This window comes from Cnephaeus nilssonii, assembly GCF_951640355.1.
Source record: "Cnephaeus nilssonii genome assembly, chromosome: 9".
Lineage (NCBI taxonomy): Eukaryota > Metazoa > Chordata > Mammalia > Chiroptera > Vespertilionidae > Cnephaeus > Cnephaeus nilssonii.
The window spans coordinates 82354910-82377731 of record NC_137080.1 but is presented as its reverse complement, the minus strand read 5'-3'; the positions used below and the strand labels follow the sequence as shown (position 1 = coordinate 82377731).

General features: G+C 50.3%; 1 protein-coding gene across 1 annotated transcript in view; it reads right to left on the bottom strand.

The window, feature by feature from the left end:
• Positions 1 to 22822, bottom strand: part of CLIC5 (chloride intracellular channel 5) — a 93539-nt gene that overhangs the window by 14133 nt on the left and 56584 nt on the right. The window contains exons 3-4 of the mRNA XM_079780293.1: positions 22463 to 22588; positions 17613 to 17719 (exon numbers count right to left, since the gene is read on the bottom strand). Coding sequence (XP_079636419.1) covers positions 17613 to 17719; positions 22463 to 22588 — 233 coding nt within the window. The remainder of the gene's footprint in view (positions 1 to 17612; positions 17720 to 22462; positions 22589 to 22822) is intronic.

The following is a 22822-nucleotide window of genomic DNA, read 5'->3' as shown; positions in this document are numbered from 1 at the left end:
GACAAGCCGTGCTGAGAGGCACAGCCAGAGGGAATAGACCCACAGGCCTGTGTGCTAACATGCTGCCTATTATCGAATAACAAGTGCCAGCGCCAACACATTGCCTGCCAGGTCTTTTCCGTCCTACCTGCCAACTCACTGCTCTGACCCTGGCTCAGTCTGGCATCCGTGGAACTTAATTATCTCTTTCGCCGACGGCACCTAGGCCATGGAACCGTTGGTGTTGAACTTTCTGCTCTGGTGAGAGTGAGGAGCTATAAAGGCAACCAGAGGAACCGGAGGATGTTGATTCCCTCAGTGTTTGCATGTAAAGCCCTCTCTCCAAAAACTTCTTCTGAATAGCAGGATGGGTTACCCTCAGACCGCAGCAAACAAGCCTGAGGGCAGGGGACCCCGAGACTCAGAACCACTAACATCCCAGGCACTTGATGGATACCCAGGCCTTTAACTGCTTCTTCCTCTCTCCACCCCTTCCCATAAAGATTTATTCTGTACCACACACAAACGCACTGGGTAAAATATGGGATGAGGAAACAAGGGGGAATAGTTCATAAATATTCTCAGCCATATGCAAACAATCTCAAATTTATTTTTCTCTTTTTTGAGGAGGGAAAAAATATCCACCCATTCCATGATCGCTTCCAGATTCATTGAGGTTGATATTACATAAGACCCAATATTGTTTTCTCGTCATAGAGAAATAATGACTTGGGAATGGCAATTTGAGCTAAGAAAATAGTATACTCTTACCAGGGCATGGAGGCTGAATGGGGACCCAGGAGCCAAGACTCCAGCTCTGCCTCCTAAAGGCTCTAACAAGCACAGCTCAGCCCTGGGTCGCTGGCGAGCTCTGTGCACCCGGGCGTGATCGGCACACGGCCATGCAGACCCCTCACTCACGTTTCCTCGGAGCAGAGCAGATGCCAAAGGTGCTCTTTGAAAGACAGGCATGGCTCTGGGGGCCCAGGGTGCTGTGCTCAGTTTCCCTGGCTTGTGAACTTGAGAGAGATAAGAACCAAGGGTCCCCTCTGACAACATCTGCAGGCTGGATGGGGGTCTATCCAACTCTCCATGGACGAGACCGCGGCTATGGGGGCTGGTCCCAGGCCCAGCACCTTCTGCTCCATTGGGTTCCTCTTCTCCCCAGCACCAGCAACAAATGCACTGACTGAACGTCTGAGGTGGCCCACCGGGATGCTTACGCCAGCTAGCATTTAAATACGCAGTGAAGCTATTGAGATGTGCCTTTGTATTCATCTCCATGTCACAAAGAAACGGATCTTGGACTTATCCAAGGCTCATACGTGCAAGCAAACTGTTCAAACCACTCCTGGCGTACAGAGAAAAGGTACCTGCCTGTTTTTAACTGTATGGTTTTCTGACAAGCTCCCCACCCCTGGGTGGTGGGAAAACAACTTCAATGTGTCTTCTGGATTATAATTTAGTCTGAGGTAATAATCGAATGGGAATTCCCAGAGAATTCCCAGTCACTTTTGCATAAAAATGCTGTTTCTCAGACAGTCTCCTTGTCTGCTCTTCTCCCTGAGTCCTGGGGGTGGGTGGGGAGGAGTCTCCTGTGACCTCATGGCACCCTGGAGCTATGAGTCCTGGGACCCACGGGGTAGAAGGTCTGGGGAAGGTTACACGAGTCCTGTGTCTCTTCCCAGTTACGCTGAACCTACTTCCTTCTGGAGTAACCACGGGGTGTTGCCCCTAGAGTGTGGTCAGAGGTGGGCTGCTGGCCTCCCTCCAAAACCCTGGAAGGACACGGAGCGAAGAGCCCCATGGGGCTGTACGGACATGTCTCTAGTCTCATGGCGCCCTTGCCTGCCTCCTCTCCTTCATCCCCAAGCCCCCTGGCAGAGGGGTGGCCTTTACTGTCTGTGCTCCTATGTCAGCCACAGAGCAGCAAGCCTCCCTGAGCGGAGCCCTCCGGGCCTGGCTCTTAATGTGCTAAAATTAAGAACTAAAGAAAATTTAAGACAATAGCTTGGCTTGCAAAGCTACTGTCTTGTTGCAAATGCTATTTTGAATATCAGAAGCTAAATATTGAATTTCTTTTTCTTTCTTGGAATTTCTCTAAAGAAACCCTCATCTCTCATGGGGCCGATGGATGCCTAGGGCAGATTAGAATCAGGAACTCAGAAAGGCAAAGAGAAAATATTTTAAAAATAGCAACCCTACTATATGAGTTAGGAGAAAAATCAGGATTTAAAACAGGCTGTTGGATTCCAAAATGTAAACTTCTTCCACTCGGCAAGGTATCGCTTGGGTGCCAGGACCACCCCATGGCTCCCTGGCGGCCATCTTCTCTTAATGCCACAGACCTCTCCCACTCACCCCAGTTTCCCTGACAAGAATGCAGCCATCATAACGTCACTCCTTATGCCCTACTTTCCAGCCAATTTTTTAAAATACATTTTTAAATTGATTTCAGAGGGAGGACGGGAGAAGGAGAGAGATGGAAGCATTGATGAGAGAGAAACACGAAGCCCACTACCTGAGCATGTGCCCTGACCAGATATCAAACCGGCAACCTCCTGGTGCATGGGATGATGCTCAACCAACGGAGCCACAGCAGCCGGGAACTTCCAGCTAATTTGTTTGATAACATATTTGTGTTCTGCTATGAATGCCTTGATGCCAGGAGTTCTTGGTGCTCACAGGGACCATGACTGGGACCACAAGGAGAGAGCCTACCAGGACCCTTCACATCACTTGTCAGCAACAAATACCAACTCTCAACTCGGCCTGTACTTGGACCCATGATGTCACATTGTCTGTGTGACAGCAAAACACCTGGGTGGAAAGTGAGACATGCATTTGGGTTTTGCCTATGAAGAAAGAATTATCTAGATATTGAGAAATACCCGGAGGACTGAATCAAGTTTTTACTTTCCATCTTCTCTTTTGAAATCATGTCGATATAACCAAAGGATTTAAAAAAAAAAAAAAAAAAGCACAGTGGTGGTTCAAGGGAGCTAACAGCAAATATTTCTCTTGCCATCCTATATTCTTGGAGAGAAAATACAAAGATGACCATAGCTGGTATGAGCATACTGACATTTGATCATTTTAAATATGAATGATAATGTCATGGGGGAAAAATGAAATAAGAATATAATATCACCTCTCCCTCACCTTTGGGAGGAAGCAGCCTTCCTTTAGAATCTGAGAGAGGTCAAATGGCAAGGTGCCCGGGGCCAAAGGTGCAGGGGAGAGGCGGGGCTGCAGCAGCAGCAAAGCCCAGGAGCGTTATGAGGGGTGACAAGAGGAGATGTGGGCCTGGGAGGCAGAAAGGCTGATGCTGCTGTTCTGAGGCAAAGCCCAGATGTTCTAAGGGAAGTGTGAGGACAGTTGGCGTGGTGGTGGGCAGTGTAATTCCCTGTCCCTAAGAAACTTCGGTAAAGATCCCCATTCATCTTTCCAGGTTGGGGAACTGAAGTCATGTAGCTTTTCTTCCTGGGAAAAGTCCTTAAAGACATGGTATGGTGGCCCAGTTATAGCTGGGTTATGTGAGAATGACCACACAGAGGCAAAATTACCAACCAGGCAGAGACTGGGGGTCACACCCTCTGATCCATAGCGACCCTTGTGGAACAGAGCAGGTAAGGGGTGGCTGATCCCCGTGGTCCCTTTGTCTCTTAAGACAGTATCCATGCCCATCCCTACAACAGGCTGAGGCAGAAACAAAAGCAGGGCTGTAGGAGATGGGGCTTTCTTTCAGGTCTGGTTGGCCCTCCTCTGCTGTGTGCCCGGGCCTGCTGGCTGTGTTAGCAGGTCACTATCATCAAGGAAGGGACAGAGAGAGCTTGGGTGGGGGTGTCAGGTAGGCCTACCCCAGGCTTCTCTGGGAGTTCTTATGACAGCAGACATGGTAGCCGAGTGGTGCAATGTGATCTCCAAGAGACCTGGATGGGAACCCTGCCTCTGGTGACGGCTGTTCACAGTTGTTGCTAAACCTGTTCAGAGTCCGGTGCACAGTGGGACCTCACAGGAGATGGGGACTTCTGTATGGTGGTAGAACTTAAGTTAGTGAGAGGATGGGGAGGAAGGGGAGAGTGAGTGAACGTCTAAGAGCAAGCGAGCAGCTCAAGGCAGAAGTTGTCTGAAGGGAGCTTGTCTGAGCCTCCCAGAGCTCCCGGGTGCAAGGAGAATCCTGGAGCGGAGAGGATGGAGCTCACCCTTGCATTTCCCAGCATGTCCAGGACCCCGAGTCTCCTGGAATCTCCTCTTCGGGTTTGGCATTGTTCTCTCCAGGCTATGTGGGTGTGTCAAATGCTCTTGGTCTGATAGTTTGGAGAATTGGTGTCCACCTTTGGCATCAGACCGAGAACACTGGACTGGGCCTCACGGCCCAAGGGAGGATCTGGCCGAACTGGCGGGGGCTGTGAAAGACCCAGGGGCTCCCGCGGGTCTCGGTTTCTAGGCACGGGTGCAAACAGGAAAGGTGGGGACACCAAGAGCCATTTATGAGAAAGCAAATTGCAACGGCAGCTTCCAGATTCCCTCCTGCTCCCTCGTGCTGCGTCAGCCGGGCTGGAGACGCAGGGGCAGCTCATGCTGCTGTGGCTGTTGCTTGTTTGTTCTAGAAAGGATTTTGGCCTTGAATGGGAGGGTGAATTAAATGACAAACTGCCATGGCTCTTTCCAGTAAGAGGCCAGTAAATGATTCTTTACGCCCAAGGCAGGATCCAAGTCTTACAACTCCGGTGGATTGGGATACAGGACCTTGCTGGATGCCCCACTCCCCTTTGGCAGAGAGAATCACGGAGTGAATGAGACACTGATATATTTCTGGGAAATTCAGGGATTTCTAGAGGAAGACACTGATCTCTGTATAGCTTAAGTATATCGCTTCCCTCCACCCCCAAGCCTTGTGAAGAATCGTAGTTTTTACACAGCTCCACAAATCAATCTGAGATTTGCTCTATGTTCAGAAATATTGTTCCCAATAACAACAACAAAACATGTTTTTAAAGGCAAGTCTTCGGCTGCGTTTAAAACACCAGCATGGTGAAGAATTTAAGGTGACTTCAGTGTGTCCTTCATAAGACTTTTTTATAAGTATGAAGGGAAATATGGACAGTATAGGCAATTCCAGATTCAGATAATTTTCTGGATCTCCTAAAAAGCCATAGTAAATTTGAAGGCAAAGATAATCACGTAGGTCTTCACATTGAGGGTTTCTTTTGTGTACACAGCCTGTACCAGGTAAGCGCCCCAGATGTTTATTTACCAACAGGAGGAGGAGAGACAGAGAGGGACTGACTCTGAGTGGAGCCAACCCGAAGAGGAAACTGCAGGAACTCGCCAGGGAGGCTTGCTGCTGGAGCCACTGGCAGAGAATGTGTTCCCTATTAGGGAGCCCGCCCAGGCTTTAGCGATGGGGCGGTGGCGACCCCTGCTGGTGAACTTAAAAAACCTCTCCTGTGTCTTTCACAGGGAACATGTATGTGTGTTTTCTATTAGGCTTTCCAGAAACTCATAAATGGTTGTAAAACCCATTGTGCTAATAGAAAGAACGACATAAATGCTGACTGAAGCTATTAATGCTGGTTGTAGTTTATGTAGCAGACTGCATAAGGCTGAAAACTGTGAGTTTTTTATGGTGACTTTATAACAGGTTATTTTTAAGTATCAGGCCATAGATTAGGTTAAGTGCTGATGTCCAAACATTTGGAATGAGCTGGTCAGGGGAGATTCTAACTTCCTCGGGTGGCGGGGGGGCGGGGTCCTTCTGTCCCAGTGCTTAGGCCTAGAGACTTTTCTTCTCCACCCTTGCTTCCTCCAACCACTCAGGCTGACACGATTTAACCACATTTTGTCTTGCTTCATCCTCAAAGGCCCACATCTTTTATACAAAAGCCGTTAACAAATTTAAAAACAGCCACCCTGCCACCACAACTGTAAATTCAAATAATTACTGGCTTTAGTCATTCTGTGACTGTCCTAAATTTGCTGCCAGCTGCCCATCCTTTCATTTGTTAAACTGGTATCTACGGAGAGCCTACTGCGGGCCAGGTGTGGTGCCCCTTGTCCGTCCAGGATTGCTGAGTCCAATGGGGAAGCTGGGTTGTTGAGTGTATTTAGGGAAACACACCTGGTAGTTGTTCAGTTAGTATCTGTTGGTTTATGACCTGATTTGATCACAGTTTCCTAAATGACCTACCTACTCTTGCTTAAAAACTCAGCACCACATGCATTTTAAATAATGGATTCTATTCACTGTATGAAGAGCACAGACCCTGGGACCAGCGGCCCGGTTGGGGTCCTGGCTCTGCCATGTTACTGGCCTGGGCAGGCTGCTTAACCTCGTGTGCCTCAGTTTCCTCAGCTGCAAAGTGGACATTGTAACACGGCCCGGCATGTAGGGTTACAGTCAGTCATGCCTGCAGAGGGCGTAGAACGGTGCCTGGCATGCTGTGAGTGGTTCTGAGGTGCAATTCATGATGATGCTGGTGTATAAGAACCAAAGCATACAAAACTGCGAATAACTTCTTCGGATTGCAAGGAAACAGTCTGCTTGGTGAATACCGTCCTTGGCTCAGCCTCCGCCCCGAGGAAGTCATCTGAGATGAATCTGCAGTCTTCTCTGCAGGCTCAGCCCGTCCTTTCACTCTCACTCTGCTGCCGTGACCACAGCCCCACCAGACCAAGCCTTCTCCCTAACAGTGCGACGGGCAGCCTTAGGGGGAGGCTCCACAGGGGCCGGGGGTGGCTGACACTTTTGTAGAATTCCCCGGACATGCGGAAATTTTACCCGCCACCCCCTTGCTTAGAGCAGTTCTCTAGCTGCCCTCACTTGCCCCACGCAGATTACAGTCTGCGGGGAGGAGCTATTATTCACTGGGTGTTTTAGTTGCACAGCTTTGACTATGTTGAGTCTTGCATCTTCCAAAGTTTGAAGTAAGAGTGTAGCAGATTAACAATGCGATTCTATGCTTCCCAAAATCTAGGTGGGGGGTTGATACAGATTTGATCACCCCAAAGGAGAGTTTGAAAGAGTGTGTCTTCTTTGTTCTTGTTGTTGGCATGGCTAGATAAAATATTTTCACCATAGTTTTTAAAAACCACCTTAAGTTAAAAGTGAATTATATGCAAGAATTCATTCTTGCGTGGAAGAAGTGCCCCGACCTTGAAGAGTCAGGTTAGGCCCTTCCAACACCTCTCAGGTAATGAGCAGGCAGGGTAGGGGCATCGTGAAGTGCTTGAGTTACGGTTCATTCATTCATTTAGCAAATGTCATGGAGCACCTGCTCTGAGCCGGATGCGGAGCCGGGCTCTCGGGACAGTAATGATGAAGATTCCCACATGGAGACTGCTGCCCAGAACCCTATTCCCGAGCCCCTCCGGGACCAGCAGCAGCAGCAGAGTCACCTGGGAGCTCTCAGGTCCCACCCCACCCCCAGACCCTCTGCATCAGCGTCCGCATTGGAGCAAGACCCCCAGGGGACTCAAATGTCCCTCCAAATGGGAAAACGGCCTGGACAACAAGACAAGCAAAATGAACTGTCACATGACAGGTAACTCCCAAACATCTGCGTCTCTTTAGCTCCTGGGGCTGCTCAGGCTAAGCTCATGAGGGGCCGAGGTGGGTGGGGTGCCTCCTGAAAGGCAGCTCTAGAGCACATTTTAAAAGAAGGTTAGGGGTTTTAGGGCCAAAGTTCTGCATAGCAACTGTTTTCCCCCAACAAATTATCCTCTCTAAGCGGCTGGTCCCTTCAGAATACCAGACTGGACTTGACCCCTGGTGTCAATTCTTACGAGCATGTTTTACTGTTATTTCGTTTGCAGCCACAGAGCGTAACCGCCGAGGGAAGCCTGCTTTCCTGTGCCCGTCACTGGCCCCAGGTCTGCGGACGTTTCCACGCTTCAGCTTCTCTCGTGTGAAGCAGAGAGAACATTGCCATCCCGGGGGGCAGTGATGGATCTGACGAGGAAAGTGGATAATTGTCTGATGTTCTGTTGGAAGGTTCACACACCACCTGGATTTCACATCTTGTCGTTGTCAGCCCCGGCTACCAAATATGGGGGAACCCATGCTACATGCCCTTTACCCAGCGCCCTTCTCCACGGAGCGTCTACTAGAGGCGGGGAAGCTTTTCCCAAAGCGAGGTCCTGATCACAGATGAGTGCAGCCCTCCTTATAAACCAGCTACAGTGATGCAATGTAGATGCCCCCACATACACCATCGCGCTTCCAGGCGAAGCTGGGTGTCGTGCAACTTCACGCACATTTTTTTCAAGATTAATGGGTACATGACCCTGTGGATTTAAAGAGATATGTAATGTGCACAGAGATTGCAGAACACGTATAAGCTCTTTGTGTGTGTGTGTGTGTGTGTATGTGTGTGTGTGTGTGTGTGTGTGTGTGAGAGAGAGAGAGAGAGAGAGAGAGATACTGAGCTTCCCGTGTAGACGGCACAAAGACAAGTGTTGGTTGCACAGGATGAGGCAGCAGTCGCCAGAGGTGAAAGAGCATTTAGCTCTTGTTCAAATTAGTCCTTTAAAGTTCCCTTATTCCCCAGGCCTTGATATGAGGCCAGGCCAGGCCAGGAGAACTGCTTCTGGTCAGACTGTGGGAAATTCCCCCACATGGAATGGTGTTGGTGGTCTCGGCGCTCCTCCCACCGGGAGCCCACAGAGCTAACACGCTCCCTCCACTAATGAATGCGCCCACCCACGCAGGACCCTCCCCACCCCTCCCGCCCCTCCTCCCCGAGCTGCCCCCTTCCACCAGCCACGTGGCCACCGACCGCCTTCCTTATGACCGCCCAAGGATTCATTTCAGGAGCAACATTTGTTAAATTATAAATTGCCAGCATCTGCCTCAATAAGGAGCCAAATCCAAGACCCTCTGGAGGAATCCCCTGGGCCATCCTGGGAGGTGCCAGCGGGAAGCAGCGCCCCTTCCCCTCCCTCTCGCTCTTGGCCTCAAGGCCCCTCCTCGCAGGAGGCGTGCATCCTGCCGGGCGGGCGCCAAACCTCGGAGGTGGGTCCCTCCCAGCCCAGGTTATTTGTTTTTCCTTGTAAGAATGCGAATCAAAGCAAAACTTCCACCCAACAAACAAACAAACAAAATACCCCGAGCTGGCTATTTGCACGCTGCACGCAGGGTGGCCGCGGAAGGCAGCCTGAAGGGTTCCTTTGTGACCAGAGGCGCTTTCTGGAAGGAGACGGCAATGGCTGCTTTATGAGGAAGTGGCAAGACCTCGTTATCCTCACCACCCACCAGGGTGGGCCGGGGACCACCCGGAGCGCATGGTGATAACCCCCGCCTGAGCCTTTCTGCAGGGTTCCGTGGGCCTGAGGTGGGACCCAGCCGTCTTCCTCCAAAAGAAGGGATCGGTGTTTCCGACAGAGCAGACACGGGGCCCCATTGCCACCTCGCTGACTTCTGCTTCTGAGCAGTGCAATTATGACTCGTGTTCCCACCACATTTCACAGAGCACGAGTCTGACTGTGAGGTGGGGGCCCTGCCCGGCCCCTTGGAGAGGCCGGGCCTGCACACTGAGCCCACCCTGTAACATGGGGCTGAGGGCCGGGGGAGGAAGAGGAGAAGGAAATCGGCGCCCTGTGATTGAAGTGGCTTGGAATAATAAATACACACACTCTCTTTTAAACATGGCTCGCCACATCCTGGGGAATCTGGAAAAATGCTCCACCTTGCCTCCCCAACACCCTGCTCCCCCCTCACCCCCGACAGCAGTTTGCTTTCATGCCGCTTGGAGAGAAAGCATGAGCCTTTGATAGACGGGGCGCTTGTTGGTTCTGGGCTAACAGCCCTCCCAGGCTGCTTTGAATCCTTTCAAACACTTTTCTATTTTAGGTCAAGGAAGTTCATAAAAGTCAAGATCGGAGGTGGTGGAAGAGGGAGAGGAAAAGGAGAAAGACGAGGTTGGGGGCAGCATGTCATGGGGCAGCCAGCGACCTCTGGAGGATCCATGGGGCCTGGGGGACATGCTCAACCTTGGGTGTGGGGGACAGATGATGGAAGGTGACCCTGGACCCCTGAAGGAGACCTGCTCTCTGCTGGGACCCCCAGCCAATGCTTAGGCAGAACTGAGTCTCTAGCAGATGCTTGAAAACCCACAGGCCTCCTCATGTGAAGCATGATTAGCAGTGTCTAGTGCTGATTCCTCCACCGGCCAGAAGAGGGCAGCACATGCGCCTACATTACACTAAAAGCTGGGTTGCCTGGGAGGAGGACTCCTGAAACCAACAAGAGCTGTCCCAATAGCTATCACATGCTGGTGCCTACTGTGTGCCAGGGACTGTCCTTCGTGCTCTTATGCATTCATTCACTTAATTCACGTGACAATGCCACAAGAAAGAGCCCTGTTATAATCTCCACATCGGAGATGAGGAGGTACAGTTATGAAGAGAACTTGCTAGTGTAGCCTGGGACTGCCTAACACAGAGCTCAGCAGATTACAGTCCGAGGGTCAAATCCACCCACTGCCTGTTTTTGCACTGTCCTCAAGCTAAGTATGTTATTGTTTTTTCACATTTTTGGATGGTTGGGAAAAGTCAAAAGAAGAAAACTATTTCCTGACACCTGAAAATGATGTGAGATTCAAATGTCAGGGTGCATAAACGAAGTTTTCTTGGAACAGCCGCATTCACTGTTTACAGTTCCAGCAGCGGAGCCCAGCAGTTGTGACAGCCTGCAGGGTCTGCAAAGTCCAAAATAGTTACCATCTGACCCTTTACAGAAAAAGTGCCCGCCCCTGACCTAAGAGGTAAGTGCTACCTCCAGGCAGGAGACAGCAGCAGACCTGACACGTCACTGGGCATGGAGCTGGGACAGCCAGCCCAGAGGCAGGAAGCAATGCTGACCTTGACCCACTTTCTGTCCAACAAGGTGGCTCAAGGTCACGCAGAAGGGAGGGTTTGACCTTTCACTGCAGAGCCTCTAGGAAGTGGTAGAATGTTCAATTGAGAAAGGGCTATGGGAATCAACTACCGTATTCCATCAAGACGAAGATGCACATTTTTTTTTCACATTTGACACCTCTGAAAGCAAAACATTATAGTTTAAGTAAACAACAGTGTCTTACAATAGGTCACACCTTAGAGGAGGCAGGTCCAGCCTCCTTCGTACCCTCCCGTGGATGGGACACTCACTTCTTTAGTTGACGACAGATTTCATTATAAACTTCCTAGCATTGACCTGAAGTCTGTGAGCCTCCGTTTCTATAATCAAATGGGGGTGGTCTTAGTTTAACATAGTTCCTCGAGGGTCTTGCAGATTTGATTCCGAGTGAGGGGGTACCTGCTGGAGGAAGCACTTTGACCACTGGTGTGGGAGGAGAGAGCCGGCTGCGGGGCCTCGGTCTGTGGGGGTGGTTCCCCAGGCTGCCAGGTGGGAAGCAGGGGTGAGCGTGTGTGGACACAAACCACTGAGAATATGACAGGGAAAGAAAGACTGCAGTGCTACAGACAGATGCGTGTTCCATCAACATCGGCAGGGGCACCTTTCAGCAGAGAGAAACCAGGAGCAATTTGAAGATCGGGGCCTGAGTGGAGGAAGGGGACTAGGCCGGAAGGAGGAACCCTCGGCGGGTCTGGCTGTCCTTCCTTTCCCCCGAGCTCTGGGAGACGGTGCAGGAGCACCCTGCCTGATACTGTGATAACAACCACATGGAACCGTTCAATCGCGTGTCCATCAAGAACAATTTCCATTAAGAATGATCGTCCCCTGCCCTGGCCGGTGTTGCTCAGTTGGTTGGGCGTCATTCCGTGCACCTAAAGGTCACCAGTTCGATTCCTCGTCAGGGCACATGCCAAGGTTGCGGGTTCCGGGTTCAGTCGGGGTATGTACTGGAGGCAACCGCTTAATGTTTCTCTCTCACATCCATGTTTCTCTCTCTCTCCCTCCCTCTCTCTCTAAAAATCAATAAAAACATTTTTAAAAGCCCTCCCCAGTTTGGCTCAGTGAACAGAGTGTCAGCCTGTGGACTGAAGGGTCCTGGGTATGATTCTGGTCAAGGGCACGTACCTCAGTTGCAGGCTGGATCTCCAGCCCTGGTCAGGGCACGTGTGGGAGGCAACCAATTGATGCATCTCTCTCACATGGGTATTTCTTTCTCTCTTTCTCGCCCCCTTTCACTCTCTCTAAAAATCAGTGGGAAAATATCCTTGGTTGAGGATTAACAACAAAAAACAATTTGAGAAAATTATATAAAGAATGATTGTCCATGGTGAGATGAGCTCACTGCGGTTTCTCGAATACCCCGAGAGTCTTCTTCAGGACATGTGCCTGTGGTTGTCAATTTTCTCAGAATAGACCCAGGGGGCATCCTGCTTGCTTCTGGCCCCCAGGGAGTGGTGTTACTGACAGACCTGAGGGAAGAGGAAACCTCGGTCCTTGCTTGGAAACTGCTTTGTGGCTAATGGTGACTCTTTAGTTCTGGCGGAGGATCTGGGGCAGGAGGCGGTGGGGATGTGATACGCCCCTCCTACCCACAGTGGCAGCCACATCTGGATTTGGACTGGGAGGGGTGGGAACAGAAGGCTCAGCCCGACCAGGTGCTTTTCCGTTGGGGACATGTGTCCTGGATTTTCTGGGACCAGTACCAGTTTCTGATAATTTGATTAGTTTTAATGAAGATAACTGGTTAGACATCTGATTTTCAGATTGGAAAATATAGCCACTACACTTATAACAAATGAAGGGCCAAGCCAGGGAGATAACTCCATCTGAGGCTGGGACTTGCCCTCTAAGCTTAGCCCTGCATCCAGCGTGTCCTAGGCACCCAAGGAAAGTTTGCAGGAAGTTAGGAGTTTATAAGAAGGAGTATGTTAAGAAATCACAGTGTCTTCCCTCAGTGGACAGGGGCACGTCTTTGCAAACGCTGCAAGGGGACCCGTCGGTCATAATACAAAGAGACAGGCATGGGCAGGCTGCTCTGAATCTTGGAAATGACGAAGAGGAGCAGGAAAGGTGGTGACATGGGCCTCAGGCTGCAGGGAGGTCTTCCGGGTCCTCAAGAGAAGATGGGGAGAGCCCTAGCCGGTTTGGCTCAATGGATGGAGACCCTGCGGAGTGAAGGGTCCCAGGTTCGATTCTGGTCAAGGGCACATGCCCAGGTTGCAGGCTCGATCCCCAGTAGGGGGTGTGCAGGAGGCAGCCAATCAATGATTCTCTCTCATCGTTGATGTTTCTCTCTCTTTCTCCCTCTCCCTTCCTCTCTGAAATCAATAAAAATATATTTTGTTAAAAAGGAGAGAAGAAACATGGCCTTCAGGTGTGGAGAAGGCACAGGTGAGGACCAGAGGGTAGGAGGGTGCCTGCAGGGGAACCCTGGAGAGAAGTCACATCCGCTGGAAGCCAGTCGCCTGGCATCTGCAGCCAATGGGGAGGGTAGTCACAGAGGGAAAGGCCAAACAAAACGAAAATAACAGCTCCTCCCTGCCTGCGACTCAAGCCCCCAAATCAGGAATATGTGTTATTCTTCTGGGAGAGCCAACTGTAGCTGACCAGGGTCCCTGCTGCCTGCTGGCGGTGGCGGCCGCGAGTGTGGAGCCTGGGGGCCCTGGGAGCTGCTGTTACTGTTCGCTCACCTGGAGCTGAACCGTGGGACGTGCGGCACGTCCAGACACAAATTCCTGTTTCCCCCAAACCAGGGGTGGCGGTGGGGGACCCCACATGAGAAGAAGGCGAGCCCGTGCAGCATCTTACTCAGTGTGGGGTCTGGAGACTGTCAGGAGGAAGTCTGTGCTCCATTTAAATGGAGTGAAAAGCAAGTTGGAGAAGGGGCGTGGAGGGCATGGAGGGCTTGGAGGGCGTGGAGGTGGAACCCGGTCACTGTGGAGTGAGGGGCCGGCTTTGGCAGTTACAGAGGAGGGCAGTTCAGCGACAGACACAAAACCGTAACCTCGTGGTCAGAGGCAGCAGTACTGAGGTGTACCCGCCAGAGCCAGGCCACCTGGTCGCTTTGATACATACTTTGGAGAGGAGGAGAGTGCACCAAGAAACTGGGAAACAAAGTTAAACAAGCAGAAAGAGCCTACATGGGTAGGAGATTTGGAAGTACTCGTTGGGGGGAAAAGTCAGAGCCACACCCGTAGTTTTCGATGCCAATATTCATGTTTGTCTCATTTTTGTGATAACAATAAAGTTAACATTTAGTGAGCTTTTACTATGTGTCAGGTAGGGTGCTGAAGAATTTGCAAGCAGTGACTTGTAAAATGAATGAGTCTGCATTACAAACCTTGGATACGCTATCAATTGCCTTATGTGGCAGCTGAAGAAACTGAAGGGATTGTTAAGTCTATTTTCCTGATACCCAAACAGGCTCAGAGAGAGTCAGTCCCTCGGGCAGAGCTGTACAGCTGGGAGTGGCAGGCCTGGAATTCAAGCCAGGCCAGCAATTGCCTGTTTATATGTTTCTGCCCCCATTCGTTCATCACAGGCAATAGACTTGGTTGCATTTGTCTTGGCATCTCTAGAATCTAGCACAGTGCCTGGCACATAAGAAATGCCCTCCACATGGGCTCAGACTTGTAGCCACTCCATGCAATCTGTGTTTGTTGGATGAATAAAGGAATGGCTGAACCTACATTCTAACTGATGACTCCCTTGTGTGCTAGCTATGGGTGGCTGCCCCCAGTGGGGTCTGGGTTCCGGTAGCTGAGGACTTTGGAGGAACTGTGGAACAGCAGGGGTATTTTAATATATTTTTATTATTAATTTTAGAGAGGAATGGAGAGGCAGAGAGAGATAGTAACATCAATGATGAGAGAGAATCATAGATCGGCTGCCTCCTGCACACCTCACACTGGGAATCGAGCCCGCAACCCAGGCATATGCCCTGACCGGGAATCAAACCATGACTTCCTGGTTCACAGGTCGACACTCAACCAACTGAGCCATGCCAGCCGGGCAGCAGGGGTATTTTAAATGGCGTTCCTGTGCCCACCCCGGGAATGGAGGGTGATCCACCCCGCAGACCATCTCACAGTGCTGGGGTGAGAGGGCAGGAAAGGACCAGGACCACAGCCAGTGTATGCACAGGAGGCTGGGACATTAGGTGGGGAGGTGGTGGAGAGGGAGGGAGGGCTCTGCTCAGAGAAAAAAGCTGGGAACACAAGAGGAACCATCTGAAGAAAGGACGTTGGAGAGATAGATGCAGAGCTGAAGAGGCAGGGGGAGATGGAGGGTGGTGCAGGAGGGAGGTCACAGGAAGGCTGGGTCTAATGCTGATGCCAACCCGTGATCTGCGGAGGCTGCCCCCCACCTCCTACAGAGCTCCACAGAGCAGAGAGGGGGTGTGGACTGTCTCAGGGGACGGGGGACTGGGCTGTGTGTGGGGCCATGGCGCTGCTCTCTGCAGGAGACTTGACCTCTGGCTTCTGAGCCTAAGAACCTTGGACCCATTGGCCACAACCAGGGGGTGAGGGGTCAGGGAAGGGAGGGGAGTGGGTCAGCTATAGTTACAACGGTTACAACGAAGGACGAGCACGTGGTGTCCTCTTAAAAGGCAGAAGAGAACAGCGCCAGAGACTCTGATCTGGGGCTAGACTCTGGGAAAGCAAAAATGCAGGCGCTTGGCAATGTGCAAATGAGCAGGGGGAGAGGAGTCACAAGGGCAAAACCCTCAGGAGAAAACCAGGGCGAAACAGAAGAAGAGGAAACAATGAAAGTTGGACAGTGTGGAGTTTATAAGAAATGGATACTCGATGCTCAGTGGAAACTGTAGCTCTGGCTCTGGGGATGGGAGAACTTAAGTACGGATAATATGTAAATACTGTTTATAACTTGGAAAATCTGGAAGGCTCCGATGAGCTGAACTTTCTGAGGGTGCTCTGACAAGTATGAAGGAAGATGTTTGTGGCTGCAAGGAGAGGGCGCTGGATGTGGGATCTGAAAACGAGGGTCCGGAGCCAGCTCTGTGGGTTTGAGGGGAGGCAGGGACAGGCCCTGGCCCTCTCGTTTGCCTTGCGTCCTCGGCCGGAAGTGGCAGTACCGGCCCTTCCACACGATGGTGTGAGGGCTGCCTCAGTCTCCCAGGATGACGACAACGGAGTACCACACACTGGGTGCCTTACAACAGGAATCTATCCCTCAGTTTTAGAGGCCAGAAGTCCAAAATCAGGCTCTAGAGGGGAAGCCTTTCTGCCTCTTTCAGCCTCTGGTGGCCCAAGGGGTCCGCAGCTTGTGCCTGCTGCCCTCCCATCTCTGCCGTCCTCACGTGGCCTTCTGCCCTGTCTCTGTGTGCCCTCTCCTCTTTTCATAAGGACACCAGTCATCGGACTTAGGAGCACACTCAATCCAGGGTGATCTCATCTGGAGACGCTTTACTAATTACATCCGCAAAGACCCTTTTTCCAAATAAGGCCACACTCTGAGGTCCTGCGTGGACAAGAATTTGTGGGGGACACTACTCACCCCACCACAGGGTCCAAATGCAACAAAGCAAGGGCACTGAGTATGTTCAAATATTTTCCACACCCTTCTTCTTCTGGTTCCTAAAAGACTACTCTCCTTCTAGTGCCTCCTCCTGCACCTCGAACGGCTGCCATTGCCCCTCCATAAGTCCAGTCTCCCAGGCAGGCACTGCAGGCTCTGACCACTTTTCCTGGTTCTGTCGCTGGTGTTTTCCCACCCTCCCCACAGCATCCACCCAATGTTTCCAGACAACTGACTCCCTTTCAACCTTTATGACCCAGAGGAAACTTTTTCAAGAAGCTTTCTCAAAGGCCCTGTAGGAAAATTCCTCCTGCTCTGACCACCTTGGGCAGCTATTGTTCTCCAGGACAGTTAATCAGCTCTTCAGACCCCCTTGTTTTGGTCCACTGTGTGTTTGTCATTCACAGACACTCATGAAGCGCTCACTCTGGCTCTGTGCTGGGCTCCACCCAGGCGCCAGCCTATCGGGCGATCTCATTCATTCTCCCACTCAGAGGGCAAGCAGACGTTCTCCTCCTTGCTCCTTTCCTTCTCTAGGGCCTAGGTTCTAGGTGTCCTACACGCTCAATTTGACTGTTCTATTCATTCCAATTGCATCAGTTCATTCTGAAAGGACAATGCCGAAGGAGGGACTGGATATGTTGTGAGCCTCAGTGAGGCGCTCCAGGCTCTCTGAGAAGCCGCAACAGGGGACCAAGTCCCGAGCTCCGCAGCCACGGCCACTGGAGGAGGAGCTGGCTCCGAGAAGTAGTCCCCTGCCCCCTCCGCCCCTGCCTTCAGCCTTCCCCACCGTGGTGACCGCGCTGTCCCACCAGGGCCTCTGACAGCCCCCTGATAAGTCTTCCAGGGACCAGAGGAAGCTGTTGTTCCAACAGGACTTCCTGAGAGCACAGGCAGGGTTGTGGATTTGGGACAAATGGACCACAGTATGCGGAGGAGGGACCCTCCTGTGCACTAAGGCCGACTCAGCATGCACACTGCATCCCTCCCCCCAGTCCAGCAGTGAGGCCCGTGGCCTTTCCGCCCGCACTAGCCAGAAAGCAGGATCGACAACCCCTGCCCTGTGTGTAGGGGGTGGGGCGGGGGCACGAACAGCAAGCAGCATTGCTCCCGGTGCCTCTCTGACCTGAGTATCTGAGATGCCCTGGGCAGGGACAGCGTGGCCAGGGGGTCTTGGTGGCAGGGAGTCACTCACCAGCGTTGTTCTGCTGCTTGGTGTTTTTGATGTAGGCAGAGAACTTGGAGAAGATGTCGATGCCTGCTGTGTTGGATTCCCGATGCTTCGCAGCCAGTCTGGGGTACCTGCAATGGAAGTCGCGGGGTTCTGGGGTCAGTGAGAACCTGGAGCTCCTTTAGGGGAGAATCTGTTCCCCTCCAAGCAGCACTCCTGTCTCTAGCTGGATCTACAAACCCTTTGGGGTGTTACTCCCACCCTTTAGGAAGGGCGGGCATCTCAGCCCTCGCTCACCAATGGAGGACACGGGGGCCGGTGAGCTGCCTGCAGGGACAGTCTGGAGGCAGGAACCAGAACACCCTTCAGAGGGCCCAGGAGGTGCCGAATTCCTGGACCACCACCAACAATGCACCAATTAAAGGCCCGAATCAAAAATCTGCTCAAACTTGGCTCTGGCAAGGTCCCTGACAGTTCCCCAAAGCACATTAAAATCGCTACCCACTGCCAGGCCCCTCATTATATCCTGGAGCGAATTCTGGGAGCAAAGAGATGCCACTGAGGCCTCAAAACCACTTCCCGAAAGGAAGGGTACCATGGTCCTCTTCTGAAACATCCTCCCCACACTCCTTATCTGTGTGCCAGAAGGTCAGCACCGGGCTCCATCAGCAGCAGAAGTGTTTTCTTTTCATATATACATATATATTTTATTTCAGAGAGGAAGGGAGAGGGAGAGAGAGATAGAAACATCAATGATGAAAGAGAATCATTGATCGGCTGCCTCCTGTACACCCCCTACTGGGGATTGAGCCCGCAACCCAGGCATGTGCCCTTGACCAGAATCAAACCTGGGACCCTTCAGTCCGCAGGCCAATGCTCTACCCACTGAGCCAAATCAGCTGGGGCAAGTGTTTTCAATTGTTTCATTTCTAAGTGTAGGTACAGATTTGCAAAGATCCAGCCCCTCTCCCTTGCACATTCTTTCATTTTGAAGCCAGAGAATATAAAAGGTACACTGGGGTTAGGACTGTTTACCATTGAGATAATAGTCCTTGAGACAGAATGAGATAAACTTGCCTGTTGGGAATCCATGGGTTTGACCCCATTCACACCATTAAAATGAACAATTCTGATTTAATATATATATTTCACATGCATTCTGTGTGTTTGGTCAGGCCGGGGTGAGAGGAGATGGAAGACAGTTGCTTGGTTGTCATTATCATCAAGTCTGTGAACCTCTGTGATCTCTGGGTGAATAGCTGCCAACGGTGAGCTATTTTGTTGCTTTATATTTGAAAAGCAAAACAGGTTTTTTTACTTATTGTTTTAAATAATTTGAACCAAAACGCCTTTAAAAATTATCTGTTGTTCTTTCATTTTTTCTGCTCCTCCTCTGGCCCATTAGCTAGGACTGTCCACTCTTGGGCCATGATAGGTAGCTGTTTAATTTCAGATAGACTCTGCTGTTTTACCCTCAAAGCCCCCAAATCCTTCATGAGCCTTGGCTGAACACCATGGATGAACTCTCTCCATCCACCAGGAGGGGGCGCTCTGAGCCTGTTCTGCACACACCCGTCTTCCTGAGTGTTACTGGGAATTTATCAAATTCATCTGCTCTGATTGGAGGCACAAAGCAAGCTTTACTGCAAGATGCTAGGTAATCTAACAAGACCTGGGTATTTAGGATAACCTTTTCCTATTTTCGCCTTCTCACGGAGAATCTGGCATGCTCTTAGAATTGATTGCCTTAAGTTATTAATAGATATCCAATGCTTTGTTTTTGCTTGATAAGGTAAAAATGGAAAGAGAAAAGGGCCTAGAAAATGCATTTTTATTTATGTTTGGGTTTGTTAGGTGTGTGTTTTTTAATGCCATCATTTGTTCACACTTCCAGTAATCTGATCATTTCTTCATGAAACATGGGTGGGTGGTACCCAATCCAAGAGGGAGGACAAGGTCCACGTGGTCAGGGAGACCGTGGTAGTGCTTTTTGTTTTCTAAGCACTAGGACTCATTGAGACCTTACTGGAAAGAAGTTTGTCCTTTGGGGAGTGTGCCTTCAAATATGAATCTCACAGACTTCAGTAACTAGACTTGAGGAGGTTACTGTGTGCAGGATATTAAGTATATTTACTTCAGCTCCATATTCACACTATATTTTAAATATGCAGTAGGTGGGCTACAGAGTCCATCCTCTTTCTCCAAAGGCTAGAGAATAGTGTTTCATTCATAGAAACATCTTTGAAATAAGGTTGTGATGTCTGGTGACAGTCAAGGCAACAGCGAGTTTCTCTAACTCAGAGGTTAGCAGTCTACAGCCAGCAGGCCAAATCCAGCCCAACATCTGTTTACACGATTAAAACAAAATCAAAAGAGGGATATTACCTTGTGATGTGTGAAAATAACATGAAATTCAAATGTCAGTGTTCATGAATAAAATGTTATTGGAACATGGCCATGTCCATTCATTCACATACTGTCTACAGCTGCTTTCGCTTTATAAGAGTGGGATTGTGACCGAGACTAGGTGGCCCACAAAGCCAAGCAGACTCGCTATTTGGTGCTACAGAAAAGTTTGTGGACCTCTGCTCTAACTAATGAAAATTTTTCTCCACTGTTTTTAAGACATCTTATTTCAAATGTATTCATCTTAGACATGCACTTCAGCTTCATTCTGGGAAATAAAACAGTTGCCACCCCCCCAAAAAAAACAAACAAACACAAACAACTTTCTTTTGTAAATAGTAGCAAAAATACATATATGATTGTAGATGGAAGGGCTCTCACTGGCCTAGAGTCCCATCTGACTTCTCATTGACCAGACATTGACCGCCACGCCACTGAAAAAGGGCCCCAGTGCAAGTAAATCAACTTGCCGTACGCGCCTACCAGCAGCCAGGCCTTGACCCTGATGTTGGGGCTCCCCTGGAGAAAAAGAGAGTCAGTCTTCCTGTCCTTGTGGAGTGACCTTTGCTGATTTCAGGGGCTCCCCAGGCAGCTTGAGTGTTGACTTTCCTTTTTCTAATGAACTGAAAATTGAGTGGACTTGCCCTCTGTCCCTTCTCCATTATCTCTGCTTCCTCTTCTCACCAAACCTTCCCTGAGAAGCAGGCTAATGGCTTCCGACTCTTCCGACCTTTGATTGTGAGCTTGCCTTGTCCTGTCTCTGCTACTTAAGCAAATGAGCCTTGGAGGTGGACGGAATCTGGCTTATTCATTAAAAGACACCCACTGGGATCTGTGGTTTTAAGATCTAAGCTCACCCGTTGTCCTTACAGTCACAAAAGAGGCATTGACTTCTTTTTCTAACTCTTCAAGCTGCTATTCAATGAGCTCTTACGCTATGTCAGTCACTAGGATAAGTAGCATTATCTTCTACAATAGTCCCTTGAAATCAACATTATGGTCATCATTCTATAGATGTGAGAACTAAATATGAGAAAGATTTTAAGCCCTGGCCAGTGTGACTCAGTTGGTTGAGCATAGTCCCATGAACTGAGAAGTTGCTGGTTCAATTCCCAGTGAGGGCACATGCCTGGATTGCAGGCTCGATCCCTAGTAGAGGGCATGCAAGAGGTAGCCAATTGATGTTTCTCTCTCCCTCTCCCTTTCTCTCTCTCTAAAATCAATAAAAGCATTTTTTTAGAGGAAAGGTTTTAAGTAATTTACCTGTAGCAGAGACCACTCATGCTCAATAAGTATCCATGTGTTACTCTGCATTTCCCAGCTTCTCACTCTCAGTTTGGTTGGGGTCATGTGATTGGATCCTCACCAACAGGATGTCACCAATTGGCTCCTCCCAATTGATTTCTTTTTTTTTTTAAATCCTCACCCAAATTTTTTTTTTTTAATTGATTTGAGAGAAAGAGAGAAACATCAATTGGTTGCCTGCCTGCATGCACCCTGACTGGGCAATCTGGGCATGTGCCCTGACAGGGAATTGAACCCTTGACCTTTTGGTGTATGGGACAATGCTCCAACCAACTGAGCCACAGCAGCCAGGGCTCTCCCTGTTGATTTCTCTACCTCTAACTCTTCCAGTCTCTGCCCTCCTCATCTCCCTGTCCCCAACCTGGAAAGTCAGCCTGAAAACTGACTTTCCAGCACATTCACTTAGAACTTTTCATGTACCCTGCAGGATAAAGTCAGAGCTCTATACATATTATTATTTTTCTATTAAAAAAAGAAAAAGAACTTTGGTGATTGTCTTAATCCCTAATTATAATTCAATATAACAAACAGGTCCCGTTCCAGCTACTTTTCAACCCCATCTGCCCTTTACTCCTCTTTTCCTTGGGGAGCAGCTTACGTACCTGACAGGAAACTACAGCCCCTGGTCTCCCCTCCCCGTGCCCTTTCTCAGAAGAGATGCTGCTCTCAGTCCGTTTTCTCATGTCTAATTATAACCTCAGAGCAGACCTGATCCATTTACAACTCTTATTCATGCCTTCGTGTGGCTTTGAGTTGTGGGTTGCTTCTCTCCTGGCTTATTTTCATTTCATTAGCCTTTCAGCTCTCTTTCTGAAATGAGGGAGATTTTGCCCTCACGTGGTGGTCTTCCAGGCAAAGTGAACTGGAGAGAGGACTTCTTTAGGGGGATGGAGGGTGCTGCCCTTCCCAGGGATCCTGAAGTCATTCTTAGGGGGAGTGGTCTGCCCACTCTTGGAGTTGGACTTTATGGAGCAATTTTGAGATTGGCAGCTCTTTGGGGGTGAGGAGGGGTGCCCTGGCCTGTCTCTTTGAAAAGAGGGTCTTATGCTCTGAATGAACGAGGCCCCTTTGGAAATCCGCCCCCTCAACGTTAGCACTGTGATATTTTCAGTTCCCACATGGCCCCTCCCTGCCGTTAGCTGTGGAGATAAACAGCTCATTACTTGTCAGGGGTCAGAGTCTCCTCCAGGAACTCCTCGATCTTATTGACGTCCGTCTTCACGTCCCCATTGAAGGTCAGGAAGGGCGGATGGGTGCCGGGGGCAAGGTTGTGCAGGTCAGCTGGCTTTCTGTGGAGAGAGCAAGATTCAGGGTGGCTGACACCTGGGCACCTTACGTTCAGGGGCATGTCATACATTACACTCCTGTGCTGTCCAACGTGCCTGTCAGCAAAACAGACTTACAGTGTAGGGTGGGGGGCCCCGGGCGGGGGGGCTGGAGAGGTTCTGGGGTGGGAGGGGGGTGACCCGGGAAGTCCCTGGGAGAGGAGCAAGCTAAGAGGAAGGAGCTGAATACTATTTAAG